The sequence below is a fragment of the Mugil cephalus genome, chromosome 7 (assembly GCF_022458985.1).
Source record: "Mugil cephalus isolate CIBA_MC_2020 chromosome 7, CIBA_Mcephalus_1.1, whole genome shotgun sequence".
NCBI classification, from domain to species: Eukaryota; Metazoa; Chordata; class Actinopteri; order Mugiliformes; family Mugilidae; genus Mugil; species Mugil cephalus.
The window spans coordinates 2,767,901-2,786,209 of record NC_061776.1 but is presented as its reverse complement, the minus strand read 5'-3'; the positions used below and the strand labels follow the sequence as shown (position 1 = coordinate 2,786,209).

General features: G+C 39.6%; 1 protein-coding gene across 1 annotated transcript; it reads right to left on the bottom strand.

The window, feature by feature from the left end:
* Window positions 1-652: 652 nt before the first annotated feature.
* On the bottom strand, window positions 653-16,324 carry LOC125011026 (immunoglobulin lambda-1 light chain-like). Its single transcript, XM_047590017.1, has 6 exons — window positions 16,282-16,324; window positions 15,892-16,204; window positions 3,524-3,567; window positions 1,131-1,475; window positions 924-998; window positions 653-801 (listed from the first exon to the last, which is right to left on the bottom strand). The coding sequence occupies exons 1-6, from the start codon at window positions 16,322-16,324 to the stop codon at window positions 653-655; spliced, it is 969 nt and encodes a 322-aa protein (XP_047445973.1).
* Between the last annotated feature and the right edge of the window lie 1,985 nt (window positions 16,325-18,309).

Below are 18,309 nucleotides of genomic sequence, written 5' to 3'. Positions count from 1 at the left end.
TGTGAAGCAGGCGTCCATGTTGGTTCACCTCAAGTCTCATTATTTCCATGAGTTATAGTTGACAAAAGAGTCTGAATGTCCCAATCAGTTGTAATTCACCATGAGTTCACCTTATTAACCACACTGACCCACATTTCTCATGGAAATTAAATTCAAGCTTCATCTTTTATCAGTGCAGTCTGTGCTTCATTCACAGGGTTCATAGACATCACATCCAACAGTCACTAATATACGAGCTAAAGTATTTGACTTGCTTTATTAAGACACATGAAAAGAATAAAAATGTGTTTATTGAGTGTGATCCAGTGAAACAAAAGAGCAGCCTGGTGGAGTTTGCATTTATTAGAAAGAAGAAACACAAGAGCAGAAGAAACAGCTGGAAACTGATGATGATTCAGCTTCATTTTCATTATTATACAAGTCACAGTTAAAAGTGGAAATAAACTAGACGACTAGAGAATGAACATGTCATAAGAGCAGATTTCTATGTGAATATATGTGTTTCTATTTACAGGACGACGATCAACACGTGGATGAACAGATACAGATTACAAAGAAGAACATTTCAACAACATTTACTGAAAACTGATGAAAGTGATGAATGAGATGAAGTGATGAGATGTGATGGAGAGAAAAGAGGAGCAGAAAACAGTCAGTCAGCATGTGTGGAGCTGGTGGACGGTCCCTTGTTTGTGAGGCTCGTCAGCAGAGAGAGTCCACAGCAGTACACCAGACTCTTCACTATCAGCACTGTGTACTGCAGACAGAGCAGCTTCACCCTGCACTGAGACTGGAAGGACACTGACAGACACACACACACAGATATGAATTAGTGCAAGTGTCAGATTGATCCTGTAAAGTTGTTCTAGTGTCCTCATTGGACATTGGAGCTGTCCATGCAGAGAGGCAGCAGGTGATCTTACAGTGATGTTGCTGCAGAGCTGCCAGGTCTGCTGGCTCTCTCTCTGGAGGACAGGAGGCTGCTGGAGCTGGAACCCCTGAAACAGAAAAGGAGTCAAATGTTTGGAGCTGCAGTGACAAATGTCAGTCCTCTGCTCCTCTGATCTCTTTGACAGCGTCTCCACATGAAGCTGAACCACTGCTGCACACAGTCACCAAGCCTTCATTACCTTGTAGTGCTTGGGCCTCCACTCTGTCCTCCACTCTTTCTTCCAATGTGTCCTCCACTACGCCTCCCTCGTGCTTGACGGAGCAGATGTACTTATACATGTACAGATCATTTCTATCCACCAGTCTGATGGAGGCTCTGTGTCCTGACTCTCTGAGCTCCAGCTGATCTCCCTGAGCAGAGGTCAGATCCTCCAGAGAGCCGCCCTTCTTCTGTCTTTTCCAGGAGAACTGGACCACAGGAGGAAACATGGATGAGGCCAGACACAGCAGGGAGCTCTTCCCCTCCTGGTTGGGTCTGGATGCTGCTGGGTACACGCTCACCACGGGCTTCACTACCTGCTCATCTGAAGTTTGACAGCACACACACATTGACACAGTCAACAGCAGCTTACAGCACTGGTCTGGATTCAGCCTGATCCTGGAAACTACATGGACTCTGATCAATAAACTACTCATCAATACACAACAAACATCAACCAGCATTAATGTTTCCAGCAGTCTGAGCTACAGTAGCTCGTCTGTTGGATCGACCACAAGGGTCAATGATCCTCTGCTCCCCATGACCACCCCTGTCTCTGGTTTTTGTCCTTCCTTAGCCCAAACTTTGATAGATACTGATCACTTTAGACCAGGAAAATCCCACAAGAGCTGCAGTTCTGGAGATGCTCTGAACCCAGTCGTCTAACCACTTCAACGGTCATAATGCTATGGCTGATCAGTGTACATATTCAGTATATATTATAATATATCTTCATGTACATTTCAATTTCTAAAATAACTGATGCTACATGAAATAAATAAATAAATCAGAACAGAATACAGTAGTTGATCAATCATCAGTTGTATAATCAAACCTGTTCCCAGTAGAACAAACACACACTGGACAATCACAACACAAACTGGAATATCCTTAATACATTTGGAATAACTTGTGTTTGTATATCCTTTATTCTTTCATATATAATATACATACATACATATGTAAATAAGATTTCTATTGCATTTAAGTTAATAATTATTTGTATTTCTTTAATATTTTATTACTTCTTTATATTTCCTCTGTGCTCTGTAATCAAACTGTCTACTGCTGCAACGCTGAAAATGTCCCCACGGTGGAATAAATAAAGGATTATCTTATTTATCTTAATCAAATGACATTATTTGCTCATTTTCCATGTGATTCAAAGAAGTTAGGAAACATGTCGACTGTGTTTCAGTACGTCTTCTTTTATCAAGAAGAGTTATTGTAGTTTACAACGTGAAATATTTTCGTTTTTTAAATTTTTTATTTTATTTTTTTCTTTATTTTATTTTATTTTATTTTATTTTAATTTTTATTTTAATCATTAATTAGAAAGGCCCTTTCAGAAAAAGACGTCACCCTGTATAGCCACATTTGTTTCTCCAAAACTTCAACATAAGGTCAGCGTTAATGGTTCGTTCACAAATGTGTAAGTTAATGAAGATCACCAACATTCAACACGCTTTTTTTTTTTATGATATTATGAACTGTAGACCATGAAATACACAAATTATTTTCAGCTTCACATTGAAATATTATTTGGTCCAAAAGTCGTTCACAGAGTCATAAAGCCTCTCTCCTCCACCACCATTTATTTCTAATAACCTAATTAGCTGTGACATAAAATTTAAATCAACTTCCCCTTTAATACGTTTCATGTCTTTGAAAACATTTCAATAAAATGAATTTATTAAGTAACAAATCCCGAATTCTGTTTTAAATTTGTACCTTTGTCATTTCAGTGATTACAAACATGTATTGAATATTACACATTTAAGAGCTCAGACTTTAATCACTAATAAAACTCATCAATATACAAGTTTGTGTCAGTCATGTTCAAATGTTTAAATACTTTATGCTGATGATAGTAATAAAACATAGTTTAAGTTAATTCTATTTATTCTAACATCACATTCACTTAACATTTTTTATCCTTTTTCTATTAAAACATCATCAATTAAAGACACATTTACATCATATAAATATTAACTGACAGAGATTAGATCTGACAAGGTTCTAACTTTCAGAAATGATCCATTTTCAATCGATAGGACACTTCAAAACAATCTGAATAAGTTGAACATCAAATATCATCTTGTTTAGAGAGAATTACTGAGACGATCAAATCCTAAATGTTTGTAACGTCCTAATATTTACAGAAAAAAAAGAATAACTTTAGTTGTTGAGTGAGATTTCTACATGTTTCAGAAGTGATTGAGCTTTTCTTAGTAACAATGGCTGCAGGATAAATTCTCTAATAATGGGGAAAAAAAAACTAAAATGTAAAGCCTGAAGCAGCACAAACTGACTTTAAACACGTTTCATCTTCTACAATAAAACAAGTGAAGGAAAAGAAATGTTTGTTCTTACCTGTTACATACAGTTTAGTTCCAGAGCCAAAGATGAAGTAGCTGTTGCCACACAGTGAAAAAGACTAATACAAAAACCTGTGTGCCGCTGAGAGAGTCAGCTGAGGTGAAGGAGTCAAAAGAGGAAGTGGGATCATATTTCAGCTCCTTGATGTGTTTCCTATTGTTCAGATCTACATGACTGTCTCTTCTTCTCTTTTCTTTTCTCCACACTAGCAGCATGGCTCTGATGTTAATGTCAGTGGTTGGTCAGTCCACTACTTTTGTCCTCATGGACTGGATCTGTACTCAAGGATGGATGATGGATTGACATCCACACACACACACACACACACACACACACACACACACACACACACACACACAGTTTCATTGATCAGGAACTCTTGAAACCCATCAAAACCAACTTGTCTGAAACTCAGTGAGTCAGGAAGGTCTGAATGTACTGACCATGCTTTCTATGGAGAGGAAACTAGTCAGGAAAATGTCTGACCTCAATGAGAAACTGATGATCTGTTGTAATGTTGTAGCTTAATGTTACTTGAACCCTTGCTAAAGTGTGTTGATGCTGTGAAGTTGTGCTAAAGCTAATGATTTTTTCCCACTAACTAGCATCAATTTATCCTGGAGCTGACATCTGTTGGGGTTTTTCCTCATCTTTCTGTCACCTGTTACCCTCATCATTCCTCTCATTCCCACGTTCAGCATGTTAAACTGAATGGACAGAGAGAGAGTGAAACTAAACAGCTGCATCATTTTATTTTGCTGTTTGATGATTAAAGCACTATAAAAACACACAGGACCAGAGGGGAAAAAGAGACACCCAAATGAAACTAATGATAACAATCACAGCAGGAGAAACAATAAAAATCAAGGAAAACACAGGGAGAGGAAACACCAAACAGGAAACTCACAAATAAAATAGGAAACTCAAACCATAGGACAGACATGATCATGACATTTCATTTTATTTTTGTTTAGTGTAGAGTGAATTTTGGATTTAAGTTAAATATTTAGTTTTCATATTTTTAAAAGCACCCTATAAGGTGTATAACTTTTATTTTAACTGTTTTCAGTATTTTAAATATTGCATTTAAAGTTCAGTGTTTGAGTCACTTGAGTTTGAGTTTGAATAGAGAGAGTTTTAAAACAGAATGCATTTACAGAACAACCAACCCAAATTTATTTATTTGTATTTTTCCAGTAAAGATAAAAACTAAATAAGTTCTTGTAATATGATGAAGCACAACATTTTAAAAAAGCCCAGGGCTCCCACCCATAGTAGTAAAACACCAATCTATATTTAACTCCATGTATTCTAGCTACATTGGACAGGTGTCTACCACTGTGATTGTTTGACTAAAATCCATCATCAGATCAACATTTAATTGTCTCATATTTTGATTTATGACCAAATATCTGTAAAACTAACAACTCTCTGACTTTCTGTCTGTTTGATTTCTCCTGCAAGTTGTTCAGGTTCCTAATAATTTGTTTCTCTGTCTGAAGTAAAATTGCTCCGTATTTATTTTTACATCTCTGACATAACAACAAACTCTGGTTCATTAAACAGTCAAAGCTACAAATCAGTCAGATTTAGTTTTGAGTAGATTTGTTTGGAAACATGAGGTTTGGTTTTGTTCATTTCTTTGATAATATCAAGTTATTCTTGGTTTTACTGAGTTTTCCCGTTTAGTAACAATTGTTTAACTGATCATTTACAAAAAGATTCAACTACCTCAGTAAATGGTGGATTTTATTGATAATGACATCATGACCTTCAAGGGTTTGAGGGTTGGGTTTTACTGTGTTGAAGAAAGAGATTAAATGAAACTAAAATGTGTTTGTTGGTAAAATGGCCGCTGAACTTTTGACATTTTGATTGACATCTCAATGAACCAATTCAGAGCTACTATGTCCAGTCAACAGCTTCAGAAGCCAATGAGAGTCAGCGCTGGAAAGAAGCCCCTCCCCCTTCTTTCATCCACAGACGAACCGTTTTCAGCCAGTTTAGTGGATGATTGATGTTTCCCTTTAAGCCAATGAGCTGCTCTAAAAAAACAATATGCTACTTGCTCTCTAATAGAGAATCTGGCTGTAAAATATAATTCCTCTGAGTGTCACCGTTCAGTGGAGCTCAAGTTATGGCTATTTTATTCAAAATATGTCTGAATGGTACAGTTTGGAAACACCTGGTTATAAACTTAGAAAAAAAGGCAAAAGAAACTCAGTTTTGGTCATTATTATATCTTATAGGAAAGACTTTATTCTCTGATAATTTTGTGTTATCCAGATGAGATCTGTCCTCAGTTTCCTCTGAAGGCATCAGATAGCAAATAAATGAATAAATAAATAAAATAAAATAAAATAAAATAAAATAAAATAAAATAAAATAAAATAGAAATCTGGCGAACCCAACTTTTCATTTTTAACTGTGTGCCAACTTTGATTCTTCAACAACAAATCCACTTGGAGTGATTCTGAATTTTGTGATAGAAATTTCAGAGTTCAGCTTTCAGAAGAGACCAAGACCATGAATGAGCTCCAAACTATTCATGAACATCATTCAATTTACTTTGGGTTTGTCCTAAATAGGTGTTTTTCTGTGTGATTTAAGTAACAAGTGATTTACGGAGTATGTGAAGATTCTATTTGATGAAGATAAATATGATTCTGATGGCTACAAAATAAATATGATGTATTCATCCTAAACTATCTGTGGGATGATCCATAGAGCCCCCTCCCCTTAAAGGTTCCAACTAAGAACATCCTGCTGAAGACACCACAGGTCACCCTCAGTAGCTCAGTAGTTTGTGACTCTGTCTGAGATGGAGGTGAAATATGTGAACCTGGGCTCTGGTTTACTGCTCTCTTCCTGTCACAAACACTGTTTGACATCTGTTCATCTGTTGGTTTTTGTTCAGGCTGCTCACATCATTTCTCACTGTGGGTATCAACCTTCAGACAGGAGCAGTAGTAGGAGGCTGAATGATCGACTTTGACTTTCTTTATCTCCAACTCCCAACTGTTCTGTTTATTCACAGATGAGAAATCATCTTTCTGAGGATGATTGGATACTGTATAAATTTCACCATCAGTTTTATCAATACCAAGAATTACTCTAAATGTTTCTGATTCTTTCTTCTGGTACCAGTATACAAAACTATCACACTGGCCAGTTCCTCCACATCTGAAGGAGACTGTTTGATCAACTCTCTTGGTCAATGTTAACTGGTCCTGGGTCAGATCTGCTGCCATGGCAACCAGGGCTGTAGAGACACAGACAGATAGATGAAGGTTAGTGAGACAGTGTTTGTTAAAGGTGGAGTTTGTTGGAAACACTCACCTGAACACAGACAGCACAGAGCAGCAGCTGGGAGGAAAAGCATTTTGTGTGGTGGTGTATCCTCTGTGAACCTGGGGAGAAGTGGAGCTCTGATGCAGCTGAGGCCCAACAAGGACGAGCTGTGACATGAGACGAGGCCACGTGGTTTCTAGCAGGTCCTCAAAGCTCCCATCAGCCCCTGCAGCCCACAGATGAGACGGCTGCTGATGATTGACAGCTCAGATCAAGCTGCTGTGTCCTTTCATGGTCTTGATTTGAATCTGACAGCAGATGAAAAACATCTGGGTCACATGATGCAGAAAGACTAAAAAACATTCATGTTCCCACAAACACATTCAGGTTGGTGGTGACTTTAGTAACACAGACTGTTCTCTGTTGTTGAAGAGCTGAGATGAAAATACATATACTGTTTCCAGCAGTGGTTCTTCTACATGTGGAGACACTGCAAATTGTCAAGTCAAGTCACGTCAACTTTATTGTCAATTCTGACATGTGCAACACAATACAGGACTAAAATTACCTTCCTCAAAGGCCTACGATGCAGCAGCTAAACAAACAGTGTAAACAAGAAATGTGCAAATGTTGAGAATATATAAAAATATAAAGAGACAAAAAAAATAAATAAATAAAATAAAATAAAAATATACCCTTTATATACAAACTAGACAACATGACATAGTGCATGACAATATACAATGTACATAAAGTGACTGATGCTGCCCTGAGTTGAATAGTGCAGAAGTATGGGTGGAATGAATGAATCTTTGTATATACTGTGCATATGTACGCAGTCTTTTGATCCATAAGACATATGTCCAGTGAGTAGTGTCCAGTAGCGGTGTGTGTTATGGGGTGGGGTGGGGTGTGTGAAGAGTCATTGGTTAGTGTGAGTTGGTGAGCAGCAGGTGGAGGGGGGGCAGAGCGGGTAGAGAGTTCAGTTTCCTGACAGCCTGGTGGATGAAGCTGTCCCTCAGTCTGCTGGTCCTGGCCCGCAGACTCCGCAGTCTCCTCCCTGATGGCAGCAGGCTCAGGAAGCTGTGTGAAAGGTGGGTGGCATCACCCACAATGCAAAGGGCTTCGCGCGAGATGCGTAAATGTTGTAAATGTCCTGCAGGGATGGGAGAGAGGCACCGACTATCCTTTCAGCTGCTCTCACTGTGCGCTGGAGGGTCTTTCTACAGGATGCGGTGCAGGCTCTGTACCAAACAGTGATGCAGCTGGTCAGGATGCTCTCAATGGAGCCTCTGTAGAAGGTGCACATGATGGGGGCTGGGGCTCTGACTTTCCCCAGTTTGCAGAGGAAGTAGAGGCGCTGTTGAGCCTTCTTGGCCAGTGATCCTGTGTTGGTGTCCCAGGAGAGGTCCTCTGTGACATGCACACCCAGGAATTTGGTGCTGCTCACCCTCTCCACAGCAGCACCGTTGATGGACAGAGGAGCATGCTGGGTGTGTGCTCTCCCGAAGTCCACAACAATCTCATTTGTCTTGTCCGCATTCAGAGAGAGATATTGTGTGGTCACCACGTGACCATGTCGCTCACCTCTCTCCTGTAGTCCGTCTCACCCCCATTGCTGATGAGACCCACCACAATCGTATTATCCTCAAACTTGATGAGGAGGTTGGAGTTGTGCATTGCTGTGCAGTCGTGGGTCAGCAGGGTGAAGAGGAGGGGGCTCAAAACACATACCTGGTGGGTCTCCGTGTTCAGAGTGATGGTGCTGGATGTGTTGCTGCCGACCCGTACTGTCTGTGGTCTCCTGGTCAGGAAGTCCAGCAGCCAGTTGTACAGCGAGGTGTTGAGTCCCAGCCGGTCCAGTTTGTAGATCAACTGTTGGGGGATGACTGTGTTGAATGCTGAGCTAAAGTCTTTGAACAGCATTCTAACGTAAGAGTCCAGGTGTGTGAGGGCTGTGTGGAGATGGCGTCGTCAGTTGATCGGTTGGACCGACATGCAAACTGGAGGGGGTCAGTGGAGAGGGGGAGAGAAGACTTGATGTGATGCATGACCAGCCGCTCAAAGCACTTCATCAGGATGGGAGTGAGTGCTACCGGGCGGTAGTCGTTGAAGCAGGAGGGAGACGACTTCTTCAGGACCGGGATGATGGTGGCGGCTTTGAAGCAGGTGGGGACAACAGCCTGACTCAGTGAGATGTTGAAGATGTCCGTGAAGACATCTGTGAGTTCAGCTGCACAGTCTCTCAGCACACGACCAGATATGTTGTCTGGGCCTAGAGCTTTTCACGTGTTGATCCTGCTGAAAGATCTCCTCACACTGTCTGGACTCAGCATCAGCACCTGGTCACCTGGAGGGGGTGAAGTCTTGTGTGCAGGGGGGTTGTTGTCTGCCTCAAAATGAGCGAAGAAGTTGTTCAGCTCATTCAGCAGGGAGGTGGAGCTGTCACAGGTCTGTGGAGAGGGCTTATAGTGCGTAATGGTCTGTATTCCTCGCCATAGACTCCTGGTGTCTCTGCTGTTGCTGAAGTTGTGGCTGATCCTCCTGGAGTGCTGCCTCTTGGCCTCTCTGATGCCACGGGAGAGGTTGGCCCTTGCTGTCCTCAGGCTCTCCTCATCCCCGGATCTGAAGGCGGTGTTCCGGACCCTCAGTAGCCTGTAGACCTCCCCTGTCAACCACAGCTTCTGATTGGCCCAGACAGTGATGAACTTAGTGGTGGTGACATCGTCCATACACTTGCTGATGAAGGCAATTACTGTCTCTGTGTAATCCTGGAGGTCAGTGGTGGAGTTGTAGGTGGCAGCTTGTTTGAACATGTCCCAGTCTGTGGAGACGAAACAGTCTTGAAGTGACTCTAAGGACCCCTCTGGCCACACTCGTACCTGCTTCCTAACTGGTTGGGTGACTTTAACCAGTGGTCTGTATACTGGCATTATGTGTTTGTTGGTAAAATGGCCGCTGAACTCTGACATTTTGATTGACACCTCAATGAACCAATTCAGAGCTACTATGTCCAGTCAACAGCCTTCAGAAGCCAATGAGAGTCAGTGCTGAAAAGAAGCCCCTCCCCCTTCTTTTAGCCACAGACTGAACCAATTGCAGTCAGTTTAGTGGATGATTGATGTTTCATGAAGCCAATGAGCTGCTCTGAACAACAATATGCCACTTGCTCTCTAATAGAGAATCTGGTTACAAGATATAATTCCTCTGAATGTCACCTTTCAGTGGAGCTCAAGTTATGGATTTTTTATTCAAATATGTGTCTGAATGGTACAGTTTGGAAACACCTGGTTATAAACTTAGAAAATAAGGCAAAAGAAACTCAGTTTTGATCATTTTTATATTTTATAACAAAGACTTTATTCTATGATAATTTAATGTTATCCAGATGAGATCTGTCCTCAGTTTCCTCTGAAGGCAACAGACAGCAAAAAATAAATGAATAAATAAATTCAGGTGAACCCAACAACTTCTTATTTTTAACTGTGTCCCAACTTTGATTCTTCAACAACAAAACCATTTAGAGTGATTCTGACTTTTGTGATAGAAATTTCAGAGTTCAGCTTTCAGAAGAGACCAAGACCATGAATGAGCTCCAAACTATTCATGAACAGCATTCAATTTACTTTGGGTTTGTCCTAAATAGGGGTTTTCTACAAAAAGGCCAGAATACTAAACTTATTAAGTTTATTAATTATAGATTAATAAAGACATAAATAGATTACATGTTAGCTGCTCATGTAACCAGGGTTAGTTAAACCCCAGTTAATTGTAGTTGCTTTGGAAATGTATTTTTATATGATCTATTTATGTTCTAAATGTTTCCCTCAAAATTAAATGCATGACTATTTTTCACAAGAGTGGAGCAGTAAAAAACATCTTCTCCTATAAAAAAAAAAACTGTATATGTGTTACTGCCCCTTTAACAGACGTGGCAGTTGTTGAGCGCTGTTTTCAGTGAGCCAAAAGCTGACAGGTGTGTGCATCGTACTTTAGCGCAAATCTTTGCAAGTCCACTGACCGATGCATGGTGCGTGTGTAGATGTGAGAAGAGAAAAAAGAGGAAAAGTTAGAATTGAAATGATAAAAAACTCAGAAGTCATGAAACTAAACGAGAAGAGACTATCAGCGAGCTGCGAGTTCGAGTAGGACGACGTAAACTGTGTAAACAATTGATTTCCCGGTGAGTAACGATCGATGTTTACATTAGCATGCTAATTTGCTATCAGAGTGCTAAACACTGAAAATAACTTAAGTTAGCCTTGAACTCTCTCTAAAACCAGTCGGGATAAACTCGAAACAGGTTGGAATAATGTATTAGTGTCAGAAGACTATGTTTTGTGCTTTATGAATCTTGTGTTGTTATTTTTATTACTGTGAGTGAAACTTGATAGTAGGCTTGGTGCAGGCTAATGTAATGCTGAATCAGTGTTAGGCCTCGGCAGAAATAAATTCATGCAGCTAAGCTAGTGAGTGTGTTGAGTTAAAATGGTGTTTTGTACTGTTGTGAATAGTAAAGTTAATGTAATTCATGTGAATAATATGAGTTATGTTAAAAAAAGAGAGGGAGGGAAACAGAGTTATTTTGAAATGTTTATGTGAATTCATGTTTTGGTTACTATGAGTTAAGATAGATATTAAAAATTCATGGAAAATGGTAGTAGAAGAAAAGTGAAATTTACACTGAGTAGTACATTTATTTATTTACATTCGAGTTGACCTTTTTATTATGGACTAAATGAGATAATTTTCCTGCATGGTTGTGTAGGCTGGTTTTTTTTGAGTCCTTCGCCTGGGTCCTCAGTCCTTGGTTCCTACCCTGTCATCCATCCCCATCTCCATCCCAGTGGCTACTTTCCCTTGGACGTGGGGTCATCCATATCTCCATCCACATCTTCATCTTCACCGTGATACTTACCATTGGACGTTCACTGTTAAAGAGGGCGGTAGGACTTTGAGTGCACTCGTTTTATTTTTATTTATTTGGGCCCATTTTTCCATTTTTTTTTCCTAGTTTTTATTCATTTGAACTTTTGGGACAGTTTGCTTTTCAGTACCTGAGATCTCAGAGGTTTTTGTTACTAATTGTGGTTGAAATATCTTTGTATAATATACCTCCTTTAAACTTTCAGTCTGTTGTGTGTTATTTGGGGTAGACATTACAGATCTAAATCAAAATTTAGTTGAGTAGATACCAGTAGTCTCCTCATCGAGTCTAGAGTTAGAGTTGGTCCTCATTTCCTGTTTGATATTAACCCTGTCTTAGAGTGACAGGTGCAGGGAGGGGTTACATTAGCATACCCACCTTCATGAGACTGATTTTTGGTAAATCGGCTGTGGATTTAAGGTTAATTAAATCCTATTCATATTTTTATAGTAATTATTAATATTTCGATATTGATATTTTACTTATTTGATAGCCAATAACCACAGTGCACCATAAATAGCGCCCTCTATGTCAAATAGAGCTCGACATTTTTTAGTGCATAACCTCGATCAGCACTGTCTGTAGGAGGCAGAGTTCAATCCCCAACATAAATGCTGCTTCCATGAGACGCATCATATTCTCCACATTCTTACTAGAATATATTTACACCACAGTTGGAGATGGAGATGATAACACTTGTGGACTTTTATTACTGTGCTGGAAAAAACTTCCTTTGACCTTAAAACCTCAGGTAGGTAGGTTACTTTATTCATCCCCAAAGGGAAATTCGGTATATAAATTAGGTTTAGTAACTAGGAGAACCTGGAGAGAACCCACACAGACACAAGGAGAACATGGAAAATCCAAACAGAAAGGTCCCAGTCGGACGACGGATTCAAACCCTTCTTGCTGTGAGACATCAGTGCTAACCACCACTCCACTGTGACCTTCACTACCCTCCCTGTCCACTCTTGTTGTTGTTGTTTGTTTCTGATTGTTTGGTTATATATATTTTATTTTGTTTTGTCTATTTTTCATTCTCTGTTAGGTGACCTTGGGTGACCTGAAAGGGTCCAAAAAATGAAATGTATTATTATTAATATTATTATAATTCTCATCTCATCTTCTACCACTTAATCCTCACTAGGGTCGTGGGGGTTGATGGATGTCTATCCCAGCTGTCAAAGGTTGAGAGTTGGGCTACACCCTGGACAGGTCTCCAGCCTGTCACAGGGCAAACACAGAGACAAACAACCATTCACACTCACACTCACACCTAGGATCCATTTAGAGTCACTAATCAGCCCAATGAGCATGTCTTTGGAGGTGGGAGGAAACTGGAGTAATTATTATTATTATTATTATTATTATTATTATTATTATTATTATTATATAAATAGTGAGAGCAGGAAAGAAGAATCTCCCTCAGCTCAGTAGTTTGTGACTCTGTCTGAGATGGAGGTGAAATATGTGAACCTGGGCTCTGTTTACTGCTCTCTTCCTGTCACAAACACTGTTTGACATCTGTTCATCTGTTGGTTTTTGTTCAGGCTGCTCACATCATTTCTCACTGTGGGTATCATACCAACAGGAGCAGTAGTAGGAGGCTGAATGATCGACTTTAACTTTCTTTATCTCCAACTCCCAACTGTTCTGTTTTTTCACAGATGAGAAATCATCTTCCTGAGGATGATTATAACCTTTAGCAATCTGACCATACACTTTTACGAATACGAAGAATCAGCTTGAATGTTTCTGTTTCTTTCTTCTGGTACCAGAATACCCATGGCCAGCTACTTCTACACTGGTTAGTTCCTTCACATCTGAAGGAGACTGTTTGACCAACTCTCCTGATCAATGTTAACTGGTCCTGGGTCAGATCTGCTGCCATGGCAACCAGGGCTGTAGAGACACACACAGATAGATGAAGGTTAGTGAGACAGTGTTTGTTAAAGGTGGAGTTTGTTGGAAACACCACCTGAACACAGACAGCACAGAGCAGCAGCTGGGAGGAAAAGCATTTTTGTGTGGTGGTGTATCCTCTGGTGAACCTGGGGAGAAGTGGAGCTCTGATGCAGCTGAGGCCAAACAAGGACGAGCTGTGACATGAGACGAGGCCACGTGGTTTCTAGCAGGTCCTCAAAGCTCCCATCAGCCCCTGCAGCCCACAGATGAGACGGCTGCTGATGATTGACAGCTCAGATCAAGCTGCTGTGTCCTTTCATGGTCTTGATTTGAATCTGACAGCAGATGAAAGAAATCTGGGTCACATGATGCATAAAGACTAAAAAACATTCATGTTCCCACAAACACATTCAGGTTGGTGGTGAATTTAGTAACACAGACTGTTCTCTGTTGTTGAAGAGATGAGATGAAAATACAAAACTACAAATCCACACAGCTCCTCAACTCTGACTGAACTCTTCAATGTGTTTCACTTCATTCAATAATGGAAGTGAATTTCTAGTGACTTGAATTCTTTTCCCACTCTGTCTCTCTGTCCATTTTCAGCTGAGGTGAAAGTTAATACTCTTCTATTAAAGGACTGTTTCTCTGAAGCACATTCACACTTTCCACAAAATCAGTTCAATGACTCTTAAAGGTGACAGTAGGATTATTTCAAATGAGAGGAAAAGATCTTTAAAAGACTTTAAATCATGAAACAATCACTGAAAACTCATGAAACTATGTTCATTCATGAATTAGATCAGGGCTGGGCAATTATTTTCTACAGGGGCCACATGAAAAATCTGAGCTGCGTTGGAGGCCGAACCAAACGGAAACTTGAACTTAATTCTCAATATTAAATTTCTCTCCCGTTGTAAAAAGCAGTAAATTATACATGTTGATAAGCTGCTACTGGTAAACAGAAGTATAAGAATATTCTGTAAGTATTTATTTAAATTTATGAATTTTGGTGTAGGTCGAAGAGGAAAATAAAACACAACGGATCTGTAGGTTTGGATATAACGCATCGTAATGTTGGAAACTTTGTCGTCGTTGGAAAGCTTCGGTGCACCAAGGAGGGACCGTGTAGCTACATGAATTATTTTCTGTATCGCAATAAATCTCAATAAATGTTTAATCGATGGAACGAAGCTGTTTCAATCATCCTTTTCAAATAACTAACAATCACAGATTATAACAGTGCCGTGACGTAAATAATCCATCATGGCTTTTCAAAATAAAAGCAACACATTTGTATTGCACACCATAAATACTTGTTCATTTGCTTGTGACTGACAGACCGCGGGCCAGACAGGGATTTTCCAAAGGGCCGTATGTGGCCCACGGGCCGTAAAATGCCCACGTCTGAATTAGATGATTTTTTTAACGTCTGCTTTAATTTAAAACAAGATGAACTTCTGGTCTTATTTGATTTATTTGACATTTTAAGAGATGAAACCAGTCTATCTCAAGTTTAACACAGAGAGACAAACAACCATTCTCACTCATAACTATGACCAATGTAGAATCATCAATGAACCTTCATGTCTTTGGAGGGTGGGAGGAAGCTGGAGAACCTGGAGAGAACCCCACACACACAAGGAGAACATGGAAAATCCAAACAGAAAGGTCCCAGTCGGCCGATGGATTCAAACCCTTCTTTCTGTGACACATCAATGCTAACCACCACTCCACTGGGCCATCCCTTCTATGTGTTGTTGTCATGTTTTTTCTTAATTTCTAACTGTTGAAATATCAACAACATCAATAGATATGATGTTAAATCTGTTCAAACTGGTCTATTCTGTGTTTGGACTCTGCTTCATGACAATCACTACCCTCCCTGTCCACTCTTGTTGTTGTTGTTGTTGTTTGTTTTCTTCTGATTGTTTTTGTTTATATATATTTTATTTTGTTTTGTCTATTTTTTATTCTCTATTAGGTGACCTTGGGTGACCTGAAAGGTGCCAAAAAATAAAATGTAATATCATTAATATTATTATTAAATAAATAGTGAGAGCAGGAAAGAAGAATCTCCCTCAGCTCAGTAGTTTTTGACTCTGTCTGAGATGGAGGTGAAATATGTGAACCTGGGCTCTGGTTTACTGCTCTCTTCCTGTCACAAACACTGTTTGACATCTGTTCATCTGTTGGTTTTTGTTCAGGCTGCTCACATCATTTCTCACTGTGGGTATCTCTCTTCTCACAGGAGCAGTAGTAGGAGGCTGAATGATCGACTTTAACTTTCTTGATCTCCAACTCCCAACTGTTCTGATTATTCACAGATGAGAAATCATCTCTCTGAGGATGACCGTAACCTTTATAAATTCGACCATTGCTTTTATCAATATAAAGAATCCGTTTGAATGTTTCTTTTTCTTTCTTCTGGTACCAGTATATATAGCTACCACTACACTGGTCAGTTCCACATCTGAAGGAGACTGTTTGACCAACTCTCCTGGTCAATGTTAACTGGTCCTGGGTCAGATCTGCTGCCATGGCAACCAGGGCTGTAGAGACACAGACAGATAGATGAAAGTTAGTGAGACAGTGTTTGTTAAAGGTGGAGTTTGTTGGAAACACTCACCTGAACACAGACAGCACAGAGCAGCAGCTGGGAGGAAAAGCATTTTGTGTGGTGGTGTATCCTCTGGTGAACCTGGGGAGAAGTGGAGCTCTGATGCAGCTGAGGCCCAACAAGGACGAGCTGTGACATGAGACGAGGCCACGTGGTTTCTAGCAGGTCCTCAAAGCTCCCATCAGCCCCTGCAGCCCACAGATGAGACGGCTGCTGATGATTGACAGCTCAGATCGAGCTGCTTTGTCCTTTCATGGTCTTGATTTGAATCTGACAGCAGATGAAAAACATCTGGGTCACATGATGCAGAAAGACTAAAAAACATTCATGTTCCCACAAACACATTCAGGTTGGTGGTGAATTTAGTAACACAGACTGTTCTCTGTTGTTGAAGAGCATTTTAAGAGATGAAACCATGAAAAATCCTCCACAGAGCAGGTTTACTGTGTAATATGTAACATCAATGTGCAGCTTTAATATCTCTCAGGACATACAGGAGGAATTTGACAAGTGAAAGCAGAAGATCAAATGTTTGACTTCAACTCCTAAAAGTAGAATCAAAGCTCAGTGACTCTGAGAGATTCTGGTCAATTAGAAAAGATTTCCTGCTCTGACATGTTTGATAAATACAGACCTGATCGGCTCTGATCATTTTGTTGGTGCCTGAGGCTGAAATGAAGAAGCAAAGAGAAGCAGCGCCACCCTGTGGTGAGTCACTGGAAATACAAAGGCATTCAGACACAAATGACTCACAGTGGTTCAGTAAAACAGCTCTGAGCTCTGGATGCAGAACATCCACCATGTTCTGGACAAACAGAGTCATTATGGAGCCAGCTGCTTGTTCATTACCACTGTAGCTGTTCACATCTGCAGCTTCATCATTCAAAGAAAAACTCCAAAGATGAGTTTGATCAATGAAAGGAAGAAAGAAAATGAAAATCTCATCCTCCACAAATCATTTCATTCCTCCTTCTTTTCATACTGGATCTCTACTTTCATGATATTCAGCAGATATGTCTGCTTTAATACATGTTCTATGGAGAGAAGAAGGTTATGTTCCATGTGAAGGTTTTTCAGGGCAGCAGTTAATGACTGAATCAGCAGAAAAAAAGTGGTTTAAAACTGGTTTCAGGATTAAACTTGGATTTACTACAGTAGACACACAGGTGCTGGACTTATACCATAGACTGTAAATATAAAATCAGTGGTTAGAGGTGATAGCATGAAATGTACTGTCAGTATGTACTTTAAAGATAAAAAGTAACCGCACAGAGAAGTATATCATAAAAACAATACATCACTGCCACAACAAGAAACAAGAAAAGGTGTCACTGAAATTGAATCATGTTTTAATGTGATTTTTATGTTGTAAAACTCTGAAACTCATGTCTGGAAAACTGACCCATTTTTTTTTTTCTCGTGTTTCAATTATGCTCTTCTTTATTAATAATTTTACTAAGAGATCGAATTATTTGTAGTTTTTGTGAAAAAAATAATCAAATAAACGTTTCATTTTTTTTCAGTTCCAAAAATTTTTCATTGTTGATAAATTTTAAAAACATTAAAATGTTAATTTTTTTAAAAAAGTCATTTTTTCTTTCCTGCCTGATTCTAAAAAAACTAAAGTCCAATGTGTTTTTCATCTTAATTTTTTAAACCCCCCAGTTCAACCACATTGGCCATAGGCATTCACATTTATCATATACACACCAACACCAAAGGTAAATTTAGAGTCACCCAATCACCCAACGACAAGTTTTTGGGGGTGGGAGGAAATGGGGTACCCGGAGAAAACCCCATGGGACGCACACCGATCCCTTCACCGCTGTCTTTATTGAAAGAACAAAAAAATCAAGCATTTCAAATTCCATACTGTAATCTTTTTTTTTTTAACACTGCCTCACGTTTTCGTTCCACTGGTATGTTAGTTATTTGGTGCAGATTTTAAATATTTTCCCTGTTAGAGAAGAAAACGACACAAATAAAAAAAAAATCTTTTTATAACACAGTGATTTAAATATTGTGTCAGAGTGAATT

Bases quoted from the DNA above. Each gene is read 5' to 3' on its own strand.
- LOC125011026 (XM_047590017.1), bottom strand. From the start codon at position 16,324: ATGCTTTTCCTCCCAGCTGCTGCTCTGTGCTGTCTGTGTTCAG. The intron at 1,476-3,523 runs GTAAGAACAAAC...GTCAAACTTCAG, and splicing joins AACTAAACTGTATGTAACAG to ATGAGCAGGTAGTGAAGCCC. The intron at 802-923 runs GTAAGATCACCT...TGTGTCTGTCAG, and splicing joins AGCTCTGCAGCAACATCACT to TGTCCTTCCAGTCTCAGTGC.